Below are 17883 nucleotides of genomic sequence, written 5' to 3' on the forward strand. Positions count from 1 at the left end.
ATGCAACGCCTTTTAGCACAAGAAAATGTCCCATGGGGCTTCACAGGATAACTATGAAACACAATCTGATCCCCAAGCAACATTTGAGCAGGTGACCAAAAGCTTGACCAAAGAAAGGTGGGAGAGGCAGTGAGGCAAGAGATTTAGTGAGGGAATTTCAGAGTTTAGAGCCTCGACTACTGAAAGCATGGCTTACAGTGAATAGGTGGATTTTCAAAAAGCCAGAATGGAAGGAGCATGGAGAGTATGGGTAGGTACAAAGTATATACACTTTGCTGCAAATCAGCTGTGTAACTGTGCAGTAATATTCACTTGCAGACATCTGTGAGTACACAATTTCTCCTACAGCTACACTTCAACTACAGTGACATTGTAACGCACATTATAGTCCTCTCCATGTGATTCATTCATCAACAATGTAGACTTTGGTTCCACTGAATTAATTAAGAAAACAATACATTTTTTATAAATAATTGATACTAGGGAGTGGTTATAAGATTACAATCTCACTAAGAGGTTCAAACAATGTCATAAATTATTAGGACAGAACAAATTATGACAATTATCTCAACCCCAAATTGAAATTAGAACCTTGGAATTATATTCATTCATCTGTATGACATATGCGACAGAGTTGATTGTAGAAAGGATTTGGTTGTTTACAAACTGACAATACGTGCCTCATTAGATGCCAATGGTCACTGTGTTTTATTTATTTAATTGCGACGCTGTCAGCTTGAAAAAGTAATGACTCTGCTACAATATTAGACTATTTGAAAATTATAGTTACTCACATGACATAGAGGAATAATGTTTTGTAATTTACCAATGTGTGGCCATTTCACCTTGGAGTTGAAATTTGTGTTTGGAAACTTTACTAAGAATAGGTATAAAGTTAAGTGGAACACTGCTTTATATTCACAACCTTTCTTTGCTAAACCTGGCTCAGGAATTTTGCCTCCTTTGTTTCCAGAGTTTGTCCATTTAACTTGAGTTTGCAGTACTGCTAATAAAGTAACCAAGGTCATTTTGTTGTTGTGAGCTTGACTGATGTTTAAAACCAGAAGACTTCCATCAACAGTGCCAGTGCTATAGTTCATTTTGGAGGAGAGACTAACTTTCCACAACATTAGTCCACGATGATCTGACTTCTAGCTCTTAAGACTCATCTTTAGCCAACTGTCAGGAATGCAAAGATTTGACCTATTGTACAAAATATGATCAGGTAAAAGCTGGGAGGACTGCTGCTTGGTCAGTAGTGGGACAGTATGCTGTAATTTGTCGATCTAGGCAGGTCAAGGTGTCATCAAGGTTGGGCACGGGGTGTTGATTGGAGGGAAGAGGGGTTATTAACTGCAGGGGAAGAGGCAATTACTTGGGTGGTCTGCTGATTTTGATTGGGATGGGGAAAGATCAGGGACCTGAGTTAGGTGGGTAGGTGACTGTGGGGCTGAGGGGTTGGCATGGTTGAGGGGGTGAGTAGGTTGGAATCAAAAGCCTCAGGGACAAAGGCATTTGCAGTGGGGATCAAAATGCAAATTGAATCTGTGTCGATTGAGTACAATGACTGCATCGTCCAATCAGTAGCCTCCCTGTTATTTAGCTGGGATAGTGCATTAGTTAAATCTAGCCTGCACTGCCTAAAACTAACCCGTCACTGAAGCTGGTGCAAATTCTGAGAGTCCTCTGTGAGCTGAATCAGAGAGAACTGATCAGAGAGAACCTGCACAACAGGTGGTGCACTGAATGCCTTGGTGGGAGGGAAGAAAGAAGTCCTGGGTCAGTAAGGCCCTCCAGATATATTCAGAAGGCAGTGGGACAACCACAGATGTTATTGTCAGGAGTCAAGGCCCGAGGATCTGGATGCAGTGCTGTAAATATTTAATAAGCTCACTGGAGTAGAGATGATCGGTGAATGCACCTTTGATTTCAATGGGCGGAATTTTCCCCCCCCCACGCTGGATGGGAGAATCGCCGGGGCGCCGCGTGTGTCCCGCCAAGCTGTCCCGACGCCCGCACGCGATTCTCCCACCCCCCCAACCGGCGCGGCGAGAATCACGGCTTGACAGTGGGAGAATCGCCGCTCGCCGTTTGCAACGGGCGAGCGGCGATTCCCCGGCCCGAGTGGGCTGAGCCCAATACGACGGGTTCCCGCTGGCGCCGTCCACACCTGGTCGCTGTCGACGGGAACAGCACGGGAACGCTGGGGGGGGGGGGGGCGGCCTGTGGGGTGGGGAAGGGGGGTTCCTGCACCGGGGGGGGGCCTCAAATGGGGTCTGGCCCGCGATCAATGCCCACCTATCGGCGGGCCGGCCTCTCTGAAGGAGGACCTCCTTTCCTCCGCCGCCCCGCAAGATCCATTCGACATCTTCTTGCGGGGCGGCCTCGGGGAGGACGGCAACCGCGCATGCGCGGGTTGGCTCCGGCCAACCCACGCATGCGCGGGTGATGTAATTTACGCGGCACCACTTTTACGCGGCGCCAAGGCACGTAAATGACTCGACGCCACTCCTAGCCCCCAGGGGGCGGGAGAATAGGGAACTGGGAGCGGCGTTGCGTCATTTACACTGCTCCTAGGGTGAAATTCTGCTGAAACGGCGCGATGTTCGCTGACTGGCGCCCAAAACGGCGCCAGTCAGACGGGCATCGCGCCGCCCCAAAGGTGTGGAATGCTCCGCATCTTTGGGGGCCGAGCCCCAACATTGAGGGGCTAGGCTGGCGCCAGAGGAATTTCCGCCCCGCCAGCTGGCGGAAACGGCCTTTGGTGCCCCGCCAGCTGGCGCGGAAATGACATCGCCGGGCGGCGCATGCGCGGGAGCATCAGCGGCCGCTGACAGTTTCCCACGCATGCGCAGTGGAGGGAGTCTCTTCCGCCTCTGCCATGGTGGAGACCGTGGCGGAGGCGGAAGGGAAAGAGTGCCCCCACGGCACAGGCCCGCCCGCGGATCGGTGGGCCCCGATCGCAGGCCAGGCCACCGTGGGGGCACCCCCCGGGGCCAGATCGCCCCGCGCCCCCCCCAGGACCCCGGAGCCCACCCACGCCGCCTTGTCCCGCCGTTCAAAAGGTGGTTTAATCCACGCCGACGGGACAGGCAATTTATCGGCGGGACTTCGGCCCATCCGGGCCAGAGAATCCAGCGGGGGGGGGCCCGCCAACCGCCGCGGCCCGATTCCCGCCCCCGCCGAATATCCAGTGCCGGAGACTTCAGCAACCGGCGGGGGCGGGATTCACACCAGCCCCCGGCGATTCTCCGACCCGGTGGGGGGTCGGAGAATGACGCCCCTAGCCCCCAGGGGGCGGGAGAATAGAAGGCTGGGAGCGGGCTCCGATGCCGGAGTGAAGCACTCCAGTTTTCACTCCGGCGTCGGCACTTAGACTCCCAATGGGAGAATTGCGCCCCATATCTTAGTAATTGCACCACGAGCCTCAGACCACTGCTCAATTCACCACAGCCTCATCATTCATCTGCCAACAATTTCGATCAAAACATTTTCCCTTCACTTAACTTCACTGAAAAAGAAATTCATGTAGATGGTGTAATGGTGAGCAATCCACTTCTGCCCGTTATATCCTCATCACTCACTAAAGGTGAAAGTTCTTGTAACAGTTGTTAAAGTTACACTAGTTTTCCTGACTCTATGTTTGTCTGGGAGCAAGTCTTAGAGCAACCAAATATTTCCAAATGTTTCAGTCAGTGGTTTCTACTGTCGTTGTCATTGGAATAAATTTTAGATATTCAACCACAACAGCACTACCATTCTAAATGGAATCCATTTCTTATCAAGATGTTAAAAATGGTGTCAATTTCAACATTCCACAAAAGTGTTTGCTATTGTTGACATAAGCCTGAGGGATATCATTATAGGATTTGAACTGCATGACTGATTTTACAACATATCGGGAGGCATGGTAGCACAGTGGCTAGCACTGCTGCTTCACAGCGCCAGGGACCCTGCTTCGATTCCCAGATTAGGACACTGTCTAATCCACTGTGCGGAGTCTGCACATTCTCCCCGTGTCTGCTTGGGCTTCCTCCGGGCGCTCCGGTTTCCTCCCACAAATCCCAAAAGACGTGCTTGGTAGGTGAATTGGACATTCTGAATTCTCCCTCAGTGTACCCGAACAGGCACTAGAGTGTGGTGACTAGGGGATTTTCACAGTAACTTAATTGCAGTGTTAAATGTAAGCCTACTTGTGACACTAATAAAGATTATTATTATATTATTATCACAGTGTGGTGCCTGTCATTTCACAGTTTGATTGATAGCTCCAAGTGGTTATAAGGGGCGGGATTCTCCCCTACACGGCGGGGCGGGGGTTCCGGCGAAATGGAGTGGTGTGAACCACTCCGGAGTCGGGCCGCCCCAAAGGTGTGGACGTCTCCGCACTTTTAGGGGCCAAGTCCTCACCTTGAGGGGCTAGGCCCGCGCCGGAGTGGTTTGCATTCCACCGGCTGGCGGGAAAGGCCTTTGGCGCCATGCCAGCCGGGGCCGAAAGGTCTTCACCGGGTGACGCATGCGCGGGAGCGTCAGCAGCTGCTGACGTCATCCCCGCGCATGCGCAGGGGAGGGGGTCTCTTCCGCCTCTGACATAGTGAAGACCATGGCGAAGGCGGAAGAAAAAGAGTGCCCCCACGGCACAGGCCCACCCGCGGATCGGTGGGCCCCGATCGTGGGCCAGGCCACCGTGGGAGCACCCACCGGGGCCAGATCGCCCTGCGCCCCCCCCAGGACCCCGGAGCCTGCCGTGCCACCTTGTCCGCCATTCAAAAGGTGGTTTAATCCACGCTGGCGGGACAGGCATTCCAGCAGTGGGACTTTGGCCCATCACGGGCCGGAGAATCGGCGGAGGTGGGCCCGCCGACTGGCGCGGCATGATTCCCGCCCCTGCCGACCAGCGTGGCGCGATTCCCACCCCCGCTGAATCTCTGGTGGCGGAGACTTTGGGACACGGCAGGGGCGGGATTCACGCCAGTCCCCGGTGATTCTCCGACCCAGCGTGGGGTCGGAGAATCCCACCCAAGGTCTGTGATGTGGTGCTGTGAATATAAATGTTTGTTGTTGTGAAGGGATTTAGTAGTTTAAGGAATTTTAATGCAGTGAATGGGTTTTTATCAATGAGAGTGCTTTTTATTAAAGGAATTCAACAACAGACGCTTAGAACTTTTTTTTTTGCTCTCAACATGGACCCTGAGGTCTGCTCATAGTGGATATTGAGTGAGTTTGCATGGAGGGTGTAAGGGCAAAGTGTGGTGTGTAGGGGCATGGGTTGGCATAGGGGTTGTAAAGGGGCATGGGAGTTGAGGAAGTGGCATAGGTTGGCATGGGGAGTGTGATGAACCATGAGGGGTGATAGAGGTTATGGGATGGCCATGGATGGTGGGTGGAGGGCATGCCGTGGCATGGTTGGTATGGATGGAGTATGGGGAGTGTGTGGCAAGGTGAAGGCTGAGGACTGTTTTTAGTTTTCCTGGGTTTTTTTACAGATGGGACACAGTGCCGGATCACTGACGCTGGCCATTCACTCAGCCTGCCTCTGTAACCAACAACTCATGCGCTGTTTCTGAACTGTTTTTCTGGGCAGCAGCCATAGCTCCTGTTAACGCCAGCCAATCTGGAACAAAGACCTGATCATCCGGGCAAGTTTCTCCCAATTTGTGTTTGCAGAGCCGGGAATTTTACCGATCCAGGGGTGAAATTTCAGGCCCAATTGTACCATTCTTTCACAGCCCTGGCTTCGATACTTTGATCTGGCATGGACAAAGGATTGTAGTTAGACCCCTGTAGGCTGCCTGATTCAAGTTCACATTGCGGAGTATGCTCATCAATTTATTCATAGACCTGCAGTCTTACAATTACATTTTCAGAATCTTGCACATTACTCCTCACGATTGAGAATCTATATTCTAGTCATTTCAGGTTAAGGTAGTCACAGGACATCAGATAAGATTAGTTTTCTCAGTCAGAGCCATAGAGAAATTTATAGCCCTACATTGCTAAGCATTCAGTAACGCTGAATTAGAAATCTGTTCATCTATCTCATTTCTATGACTAAACTAGCAATTATGGAAAAATTATCTGCTAACTTAAATAATAAAATAAGCCTACTAGATCAGTATGGTATCTCATATTTTCAAATATAGCAAGAGTTGTGTCTGCATTGTGTTCCTGAACAACCACAAAACTGAGGATTTGCATCTTGCGACAAAAGCATCGTTAAACGTGAAATAATAACGATACTTCCACTACAACAGGAGAATCAATATTCTTTGTTGCTCCCGTTCCATCACAATAATTTCTTCAATCCTCCTGAATTTACTCACCTTTTTTCTAGCCTGCTGTTCTTTTGTGGAATGTGCCTTCACGTGCTTTCTGAGAGAGCTTGGGTCGGTGTACCGCTTAGTGCAGCCTGGGATCTGACATGCATACGGCTTCTAAACAAAGAGAGAAAACATCACTGGCTTTAGTACAGTGAAGGATGGTTGAGGAGTCTAATCAAGAGCTGGTCGGGAGCATTCTGTTGCACTGTCCACCAGTCAGATCTCAAATAAATTAACTTCACCTGGATCATGCGTACATTGGAGCCAGGCACGGAAGAGCTCAAGTATAAGTCAAAGGTTACTGAGAAACACCCGGTTCCCAATTGTGAGTAAATTTAACAACACGCTTCATAGGGTTGCATGCGAACCATTGCACAGACTGACATGCATTCCCCACCAAAGCAAACTTGCTATTAAAATTTGACAACATTCTCTTCTTTTGTACCTTTTACCATCTTTGTGAATTTAATTTATTTTTCAGTGAAAGCTTGCAGCCGACTTCTGTGATTATTGTAATTATATACTTACAATTATTTCAGCCCCTGAGACTGCAGCATAGTCAGAAACGATTAGCAAGAGAAAGCATTTAGGGTTTCAGCTCAAAAAACAGCAGAAAGGTCCATGTAACAGTATCTGATCGCTATGAGAGAAAATATAATCTGCTAGGAAAGACAGAAAACAAAGGTAGAAATAAGAAATTAGTCCCGACAAACTCAGAGGGTTTAGAATGTTGGTCATGCTTTCCCAAGCAATATAATTTAGTTCATTAACTAATATAGTTGTCATCTGACATAGGAACAATTTAAAGGGAGGTAACTGTCTGGAAAAGTGCTATCTACGAGCTATTACTTCAAGAGGAGACTAACTTAATGAGCTAGTATAGTTACCATGAGTTAATTTAGAGAGGAGAGTAACTCCTGAGAATCCCACAACACAGAAGGAGGCCATTTGGCCTACCATAAATGTGCCAGTTCCTTGCAAGAGGTATCCAATTATTCGCATTCTCCTGTTCTTTCCCTAAAACTTTGCAAATTCTTCATTTTCAAATATATGTTCAATTCCCTTTTGAACGTTAGTATCAAATTTTCCAGATCTTAACAACATGCTCCATTTTAAAAATTGTATGCGTCTCCCCTCGCGCTCCTCTCACACCTCCCCACCTCAGCTCCTTTATCAATTTGTACAGGTCTGTGCCTCTAGCAACAACTGAACAATAGTTTTGTCTTATTTATCTAAACCCAACACCTCTATTACATCCACCCTTAACTCCCTTTGCTCTAAGGAGAACATTTCCAGCTTCTTGAGTCTCTCCGCATACTCAACTCCCTCATCCCTGGTATCATTCCGGTAAATCTACATTGCGCCCTCTCCAAGGTCTTGACATTCTTTCTAAAGTATGGGGTCCAGAATTAGGTCCAAATACAACCAATTGTAAATAATTCCAGGAATGTAGTTCTATGGAGAATGACTCAACAAACTTGGGCTTTGCTTGTTAGAACAATGCAGTTTAAGGGATGATATGGTAGAGCTGTTTAAAATCATGAAAGCATTGGAAAATATCAGTAGAAGTAGAATTGTTTCCAGTAGTTAAGAGATCAATAACTAAGGGTCTTAGATATAAGATTAAATGTGGATTTAGAGGTGTTTCAGAATAAAGCCCGAGAGACACTTCTTTACATAGAGAATTGTGAGGCTGAGGAATTCAGTTCCCCAGTTAGTGGTTGAGACAGAACAAATGTCAATAGCCAAGATTAGATTGGACAGAGAGATGAAGAAAATGGGAATAGGATGGTTACATGTAATTAGGGCTCGATGATCATACAGGGGGTAAACTGGCCGATTTGTGTGTTGTAATTTCTATCTATTTCAACAGTTAATTCTTCTGACAGCCAGCAACAACTGAACAATCACCTTAGCTTTGTTGTACTTTCAAGCTTTTACAATTTTTTCACATATTTAGTCTGTCAGTGAAGCCAACAAAAAAATGAAATAGGTGTCCATATTGTACACTGATCTATACTGGATGTGGGAAGTGCAAATAGTAAGTACAGGTTATGCTCCTAGCCTTGAATAATGAGATTCAACCAGGTTAGCTAAAAGTCTTTATGGATTCCTGTATTCTTGAATATTGCTGGAGCAAAAATAATTAACATTAATGCAACATAATATGACAGAGCTGTGTAAAATTCTGAACTGCGTTGGAGATTGTGCTCCCAAACCTCAATAGGTTACATTAGCAAATAAGTAATATGGGTGGCACGGTAGCACAGTGGTTAGCACTGTTGCTTCACAGCGCCAGGGTCCCAGGTTCGATTCCCGGCTTGGATCATTGTCTGTGTGGAGTCTGCACGTTCTCCCTGTGTCTGCGTGGGTTTCCTCCCACAAATCCTGAAAGATGTGCTGTTAGGTGAATTGGACATTCTGAATTCTCCCTCCGTCTACCCGAACAGGTGCCGGAATGTGGCGACTAGGGGCTTTTCACAGTAACTTCATTGCAGTGTTAATGTAAGCCTACTTGTGACAATAAAGATTACTATTATTAGTAGTAAAGTACAGGAATTTCACTATGAGCAAAGAATCGGACTCTGATAATCCGAGCACATCTTCATTTTTCTGGATCTTTCAACCCTTTCACAAGCCCAAGGACGGCTCAAGCTCTGTGTTGTGCTCTGTTACATTTGGAAATTGTCTAGAAATTACTGTTGTTGACATACGGGAATGAACGATTGGAACATTTTTTCGTATTCTGCATAATACTATTTGAAGACATGTATTTCTATTCCATTTCATGAGTGCTCTGTCCAAAGGCAGGTCCTTGGCTCATTGTCTACGGACACTCCATTTAAGCTGTTTTCTTGCCTGGTTTTGTCAGTAGTGGTTTGCCATTGCCTAACACTCTGCGGGGAAAGGTGAGAGGACAGGTCGTCAGTCTACCCCAGGCAGAATGGGAATCCAATCCATGCTGTTGGCATTATTCTGATCCACATGCTCACTACCTAGCCAACTGAATTAACCACGCACATTCACTCATTGATTTTAAAATAGCAGTGTGTGTCTGCTGCACTCCCAACTAATCTCTTCTCCAGCAAGGGCTGAATGGGATGAGAGAGAAAATTCAATTAAGGTATTCAACCACATGAAAAGCTAAAAGCTAAACGAGTTTAAATATTTAATTAAATAAGTTAGAACTCACATAATAACAGATGAAAACAATTAACTGTTACCAGTTATTTAGGGTATTTGTAGCAGCGAATAAGACTAAATAGCTGATGTGCTGTATATTATATTGTCTTAAAATTATCGCCCAAGTAATGTTTAACAAAATATTAAATAGCATGAAAGCATTTTTGCAGGGACTTTCATGTGTTAGAACTGCTGTATTTTAGATATCAAATTATGATTATGAAGAAGTTAAAAAATAAATTGAGGCACAACGAGAAATATGATAACAGGATTATTTTTGTAAAGATTGCAACATTTACCATTACGTTTAAAAGCTTTTATTTCTTAATAATAGAGCACTGATGTCTGAATTAGAGACTCTTACTGTGTCTAGATGTGTTCTCTGGTGCTTGGCACGGTCACTTGAGTTGCTAAAAGCTTTTTGGCATCCTGGATGCTGACAAAGGTAAGGTTTTTCCCCTGTGTGACTTCGAAGATGAATCTTGAGATTTTCCAGTCTTGAGAAAGCCTTATTACAGCCTTCAAACTACAGGAAAAGATGTGAGAAACTATTGTTAGACGGAAGGCTTTTATACAAATTTCTATTAGGAAATGCCAGTGTTCTGCAGATGTCCACTTTTGATGATGGGTTACATTCAAGACATTAACCCCCTATCTTTTCCTTTTGGACAGTGGCTGTCTTGCTGTGCATTTCCAATATCTGACATTGTAGCTGTGATTTAATGGGAATGAAACAGAGTCCCTTTTTGAGCACATTTCGTTGGGTGTTTCCCGGCATTTGTAGCACTGAGAACAACCCCGCTATTGAACGGGACTCTGCTTCATTGTTGGGTCTCGGTGAGGAATGCCCCACCGAAGCCACACTTAGTGCCCTGATCTCTGGAGCCCCCACCGTGGCCTCCGGACCTTCCCAAATCCCTCACTCATCGAGTCCCTGCAACCCACCTCATAAGGGTAGAGCACCGCAAGCCGGATCCCTGGGCAAGATGTCACCTGATCATCTTGGCACTGCCAGCTGACAACGGCATTGTCAGGGTGCCAGGTTGGTACTGCCTAGGTGCCAAGCTGGCAATTTTGTGTGCTGCCAATTGGGCCAGAGTGCCCTGCGCAGGTGTTGTGGGGTGCAGGGGGTGGTGGTGGTGGGGGGGGGGGGGGGGGGGCGGGAGGAGGGACCCTCCAATAGTGTGCTGGAGCTCAGTAGGGGTTGAGGGTCACATTGGGGCTTCGGAGATCGGGACGCCATTTAAAAATTATGTGCCAATCTGTCGCTACACTGAGGATTTCCGGCAAGTGGAGACCCTCGGTGTAGATAACGGGGCTATGTGGGGCCTCGGCTGCGCGTTCCCCACTGAGGCCCCTCATTCAATACAAGTGGCATGTATAGCCATTCATTGCTCAGCGCTGCGAGTGCCGGGAAAACATGGTTAAACCTGCTTGCTATGGGACTTTGTTCCCGTTTAGTTGAATCAAGCCCGCGGTTCGATCACCCACCAAAGTCCAAGGTGCCCTGTTGCACTTGCTGCAGTTATCAGCTTGCATTTTTAGCAATTTTCAGTACAAATACTTTTCAACAATAATTGCATTTATGTAGCACCTTTAATATCATAAAACACCCCAAGGAACAAGCTGAATACTGAGGGAAACGTCCAACAGGGCATGCTATAAAGTGCTCTGCTGTGACCATCACAGTAAATAGTTGATAAAAAATGCCAAATAATTTATTGAGGTTTGAGGTACAAGGGAGGCATTTACAGAATAGAATCATTGCAGTCAGAAGGAGCCTGATGTCATTAACGATGGTGGGCAGGATCCAGCCTCCATTCTTCACACCTACAATTTTTCAGTCATGCAGGATAAGAGTGCAAATAGTGAGCCCACTCCTCGCTCTCCCGGTCTAGCTGGCTCCATTGCAATTGTTGGCATCTCGTAACCCCCTGCAAATTTTGTGGAGTCAACCCTGCTTTGTTACTCACTGCTCATTCACTGAGCAAAGAAGGGATCGAGAGCCAGTATTTACTTAACATATTTATTCAAAGGAACATCCAAGACAAAGACCACCACCACCACCGAAACCACCACCATAACCTCACACACACACAGACTCACACACACACATAGACACACACACATACACACGTATAATAGATTTCTAGATGTTACAGGTATCAAGGGATATGAGGATACTGTGGGAATTGCAATTAAGGTTGAAGATCAACCATGATCTCATTGAATGGCAGAGCAGACTCAAGAGCCTGAATGGCCTACGTCTGCTCCCATTTGCGTTGTTCATGCCACTCCCCACCCACAATTGCCCCTCATACTGTTCATGCTAGCAGAACTAATGAACCGTATAGTAACAATGGCATGTGTGAACCTGTTTAGGAGAAATCGTTCATTCATTTTATTTTGAAAAAAAACCCTGCAGTTCCGACAACCCTATAAAAGTGTCAATCAAACAAAACATTAAAGTTTCAATAACAGAAGCTTTAAGCACTTGACACCACATAACCTTGAGCAAAAAAACATTGAGACATTGACAAAAGAAATCACATAAAAATAACTTGTAACCTCATAGAGATTTCAATCAAGCAAATTCAACAGTGCTCTGCACCTGTGACAACAAACTCATTAACATAATCCTTTTAGACAAGCTTTATGGGAAATGAGTTGGCATTAAGCTGGCATGGGGGCTTGGAGGGGGTGTGGGTGTGACTGGGGAAGCTGATGGGATGTGAGAGGTGAGGGCTGGAGAGCCTAAAATATAACTAGACAATGGGGACAAAGTCCAGAGAACCAAGGCATTCATTTTAACCAGCTTGGCTGCCCCAGTGGCCATTCCTGATCTCCTTCTGGGGGCGGCAAGTCTGACTCTAATCTGCCCCTGCCTCCCCAGACAGAAAATAACATGTAAAGGAGCACTTTATACCAAGGCGAGTCTGTTGAATTGGGGATGTTTCCATCTTGGTCGTGAAAATCCGGCCTACAGGAACGGAAGAAATGGGAGCAGGAGTAAACCTTATGATCTGTCAAGCCTGCTCTACCATTCAATACTATCATGGCTAATCTTGGACTTCAACTCCATTTTCCTGCCTGCTCCCCATATTCCTTAATTTCCTTTGAGACCAAAAATCTGTCTATCTGCCCATTATCTGCCAATCTTTTCTGTTTGGTATAAAAATCAGTGTTGTAGTTAAGTCTTCTCCCTCTACATGTCGCACATTAGTAGCATCATGCCATTTTAGGGTGGAAGGGATGTTGGTGCTAACGCCGCTGTGCGAGAATCATTGGTTTGAGCCGGGGGGGATGGATAGTGTATACAGGAGGTGAGGGAAGTGGGTCTGTTCAAGGTGAGGGATTTGTATTTGGAGGAAGGGTTCACCAGTCTGGAGGAGCTCAGGGAGAGGGTAGAGCTGCTGAGGGGTAGTGAGTTCAGGTATCTACAGGTTAGGGACTTTGCACGAAAGGTCTGGAAGGGGTTCCCTAGATTGCCGGGATACACCTTGCTGGAGTGACTGCTGCTTCCGGATGTGGAAGGGGAGGGAAGAATTGGGGATATATCTAAGTGGCTGGGGGAGCAAGGAGGCAAGCGGGTGGTGAAGATCAAGTAGAAATGGGAAGCGGAGTTGGGAATGGAGATCAATTGGGGAGTATGGAGTGAGGCACTGCGAAGGGTAAACAGAACCTCCTCTTGTGCACGGATGAGCCTGATACAGTTTAAGGTGGTGCACAGGGTGCATATGATTCGGGTGAGAATGAGTGGGTTCTTTCAGGGGGTAGAAGATGAGTGTGAGAGGTGTGAGCGGGGGCCAGCAAAACACGCGCACATGTTTTGGGGTTGCAAAAAATTGGGAAGATTCTGGGCAGGAGTGTTTGCGGTCTTAGCCAGGATAGTCGAGGAGGAGGTGGACTTGGACCCTTTGGTGGCGATATTTCGGGTTTCAGAGAAGCCGGAGCTCATGGAGAGGAAGAAGGCCGATATCTTGGCCTTCACCTCTCTGATTGCACGGCGATGAATTTTGCTGGAGTGGTGGTCGGCATCGCCACCAGGGGTAGCAGCATGGTAGGGTGACCTGTATGACTTCCTGCGCTTGGAGAAGATAAAGTATGGATTAAGGGGCTCAGCAGGGGAGTTTGAGAAAAGGTGGGGGATGTTTGTGACCGTGTTTGAAGAGCTGTCCGTAGCAGGGGGGTGGGGGGGGGGGGGGGGGGGGGGGCGGGGGGGGCTGGGTGATGGGGAGATGGGGGGGGGGTGAAAAAGGAGAAAAATATGTACAAACTATATAGCTGATTGTTGGTAAGTATGTTTCCCGGGTTGTTTATTTGCTGTAACCTACTTTGATACATGTTTAGAATAAAATGCGTTTTTAAAAAAAATTAATAGCATCGTGCACAAAAAGGGAATCAATTTCCACATGCATGTTAATGATATTCACTCTACCTTTCCACCACCTTTCGCAACTCCTCCTACTTGCTCCCTGTTGTCACGTTGATCGTTTAGCTTCTAATTATTAATGAGCTCCAATTGTCTCAGCAATGGAAACATTGGGAAGACCAAAGCCATTGTCTTTTACCCCTGTCACAAACTCCATACAATTGTAATCAATTCCATCCTTTTCCTTGGTCAATGTCCAAAGGTGAACAGGCCAATAACAACCTTGGCATCCTGTTCAACCTCAAGCTGAACTTCCAATCACACATCCACTATACAAAATCAACCTGCTTCCACCACTGTAACATCATTCAATTCTGCCAATGCCTCAGCCAATGCTGCTGAAACCCTCATCCATGCCTTTGCCAGTTACATACTCAACCATGACAGTGCCCTCGTGGAAGGTCTCTGCACTCAGTAACTCCGCGGGTCCGAGCTCCTGCCGGGTGGTCCAATAGGGGAACCACGTCGGCAGAACTCGGTGGGAACTCAGCCGATCTACCGCGGAGAATCACCGCAGGGGCCTCTTTCAACGGCCCCCGACCGGCGCCATGTCAACCGCGCTCCCGTGACTACCGCCGATTCTACGGTCGCCGGAGAATCGAGTCCCGGCGTCGGAGCGGCACGGTGGGAATTTTCGATGTCAACAGCGATTCTCCGACCTGCCGCGGGCTCGGAGAATCCCGGCCCAGGAGTACGATGGAATACACACACACTGGTCTGGGTGGGTACTGCAGTGGAGGGTTTTCTCCATTTTGAAGCACCCTCTCTCTTACTTCCTCCTGCTCCTTTCAAGCTGCAATAGCTCTGACTGGTACTTCACTGTTGAGAAACAGCTTGCCCACCTTAATTGGATGGCAAGCTTGCCTCTTGTCATTAATTGGCAGCTCTGGGAACACCCCCTGACCCTTGCACATGGAGTTACTACAGCCCCTTACCACTCAAAGATTGGGGGACACCCTCCCACACCATACAAGCATCAGGGTGATCTGACTCGACCATCCCCCCCCCCCCCGTCGGCATTGGGGTACCCCAACCATCCCCGTCAGTATGGCGGCACCCCCTTCACTGCATTTTGTGAGTGGCTTGCTAGGCCATTTCAGAGGGCATTTAAGAGTCAAACACATTGTTGTAGGTCTGGAGTTACTGGTAAGCAAGACTGGATAAAGAAAGCAGATTCCATTTCTGAAAGGGCATTAATGAACGATATGAGCTTTTACGACAATTGATATTAGTTTGACAAGCACCATTACTGAGACGAGATTTCAATACGAGATCTAATAATGAAATGTAAATTCCACTGCCATTGTAGAAATTGAACCTATGCCCCTAGAATATTAGTCTGGGCCTTTGGACTACAAAACTAGCGACATTACCGATATGCCACCATCTCCCCATTTATAATCAGCAGTCCTTCAATGGAACAATGGTTGGTTCCTGAAGAAGTAATAAGTTTTCTGATTTTCACTTAATTTGAAACCATGCGTGCTTGCTCCTCCTGGTTCTACAGCAATACTGTGAATATCATATTGCCAAAACTCTCAAATAATAGCAAAATCTTACAGCTGCTGGGAATATGAAAAAAAATCAGAAAATGCTGGATAAATTCATCAGGTCTGGCACCATCTGTGGAGAGAGAAATAGAGTTAACGTTTCGGGTCCTTATGAGTCATATGGACTAACCTCTATAGTGTTATCATAGGATGAGACACACAGAGATCAATTACTTCTTCACAGCATAGCATTCACACAGCGGAAATGAATAAGAGAACCTTTCCTGGGTTTCTGCTAAGGACATTCTGGTGATCATTCCAGTCTGGTATTGGTAAAAGTGCACGGCTGTTTTGACTACTCGACCTGTCAACTGGGGAATGTGACATGGGAATAAAGGGAAAGGGAGGAAAAATACATCTTAATTCCCACAATGTAACCTTGGTGAAATGTGATTATTATGCAAGGCCTGAACAGAGTAAAGGGAACAAAGTCTCATAGCGAGCACGTTTCGCCGCATGTTTCCCAGCATTCGCAGTGCCGTGAAACACATGGCTATTCAACGTGACTCGTGTTGAATAAAGGGCCTGAACGGAGAACGCATGACAGAGGTCACACATAGCCCCATTTTTTACAGTTTCGGAGAGCGGAGCGCCCCATCGTAGCGAGCAATCGGGACGCCATTTTGCATTGGCATCCCGATTCCTGAGGCCCCTGAGACAATCCCTGACCTCCCTCCCAGCCCAAACACAATATGGGAGGGTACTCCCGCCCCCACACAATATGGGAGGGTCCCCCCGGCCCACCCCTTGCACCCCCCAACACCCACGACAGGCAACCCAGGCCCGATCACATGCACACTCCCAATGGCAGTGCCCATGTGAGCTGGTAGTGCCACCTGGGAACTTTGGCAGTGTCAGGCTGTCACCCAGGTGGAACTGTCAAGTTCCCAGGTGGCACTGCCAGGCTGCCATTTCCAGAGTGCCAGGGCACCACCCTGCCCAAAGGGCAATGCGCTGGGGGCCTCCAATCCCCTGGGAGACCATCACGAGTGCCTTGCCATCTGGTCCCTGTTTGTGGGGACTGGTGCTGAACGGTGCTCGCCTGAGGTCTCTGAGGTGAAGGGGCTGAATCCCAAGGCCTCAGTTACCTCGGGAATCTGCACATTAGAATGAGGCTTACTGGCTTGCTCTAATATGTAGATTTGTTAAAAAGTGATCCTGCCCATTGTGGGCGGGATTCATATCGCAACATCTCATGAGATTGCGTTGAATCTTGCGAGGCGTTGCGAGAAGGTTAGATCCCGGGAGCGGGGTCTCCCAGCTTTCTACGGCCACGCTGGGCCATGGCGAGTTGCTTTTCCGTCGCAGCATGGCTGTAGGATCGCGCCCCTTGAGTTAACATATTAAAGAGAGAGATTTCATGATATTGATGCCATAGGAACAGGGAAAGGCCAATTCAAAAGAAAGAATTTGCACCTTACTCATGCCATCAATATATCTCAGAAATATTTCATAGGCAGTGAAGTACTTTTGAAATATAACCACTACTGTAACATTAGGAAAGACAGCATCCAAATGCTTCACAGCAAGGTTTCTCAAATGGTAATGGAACAATAGTCAGGTCATTGACATCAGTTATGTTGGCTGAATGGTGAATGTTGCCCACAACATCAGAATAACTCCACCACTCTATTTTCAGATAGTGCCGTGGGAAGTTTGATGTCCATCTGAGATGGCAGATGGAGCCTTGGTTTAACTTCTTATCTGGAAGATAAAACCTCCAGTGGTGCAGTGCACCCTAAGTAGCAGCCTGGGGTCTGTGCTCAAGCCTCTACAATGGGCTTCAAGAAATAACCTTTTGACTGACGAGTGCTACTGCTGTAACTGTAAACTGAAACTATTGTGAAATATTTAACTTGAATGACTATCAAGAATTACCTTTTGATTAAACATTTCTGACCCATAAGTTATCATATCTATGTGAACTTTTAGGGTAATCAATCTTCAATTTTTATTGACAATCTTCACCATTAGGTTAAAAAAAGTGGTTATTTCATCAGGCAACCAATGTGGAGTGGGATTCATTTCACATGTCACATGTTAAATGTCCAATCAACAATCACACATGATCCCAATTCATCTTATTAATATGCTATTTTGCTGCCCTTGCTTTATGTGTATTCATTGTTTAAAGGCTAACAGCATTGATATTCTTCGGATCAGGTTTCAGCACTGTCTCTGATGTCAGTGAAACTGAAAACATGAAGGATTGTATGTCAAGTAGACCTATTCTATACCATTTGACTTCAATTAGAAGCAGAAAGTACAAAGTCGGGCAATTCCATCAGTCAAAGTCCCACACAGCCCTATTATTAGACACAGGTCAATGAGAGATGCAGTCTATATAGCTTGACAGGCAACTTTATACCCGAGACTGTATTAAAGTGTCTGACAACTT

General features: G+C 46.9%; 1 protein-coding gene across 1 annotated transcript in view; it reads right to left on the reverse strand.

Annotated features, from left to right (window-relative positions):
- Positions 1–17883, reverse strand: part of glis3 (GLIS family zinc finger 3) — an 896860-nt gene that overhangs the window by 315795 nt on the left and 563182 nt on the right. The window contains exons 5-6 of the mRNA XM_072516903.1: positions 9868–10029; positions 6324–6434 (exon numbers count right to left, since the gene is read on the reverse strand). Coding sequence (XP_072373004.1) covers positions 6324–6434; positions 9868–10029 — 273 coding nt within the window. The remainder of the gene's footprint in view (positions 1–6323; positions 6435–9867; positions 10030–17883) is intronic.

The sequence above is a fragment of the Scyliorhinus torazame genome, chromosome 9 (assembly GCF_047496885.1).
Source record: "Scyliorhinus torazame isolate Kashiwa2021f chromosome 9, sScyTor2.1, whole genome shotgun sequence".
Classification (NCBI taxonomy): Eukaryota; Metazoa; Chordata; class Chondrichthyes; order Carcharhiniformes; family Scyliorhinidae; genus Scyliorhinus; species Scyliorhinus torazame.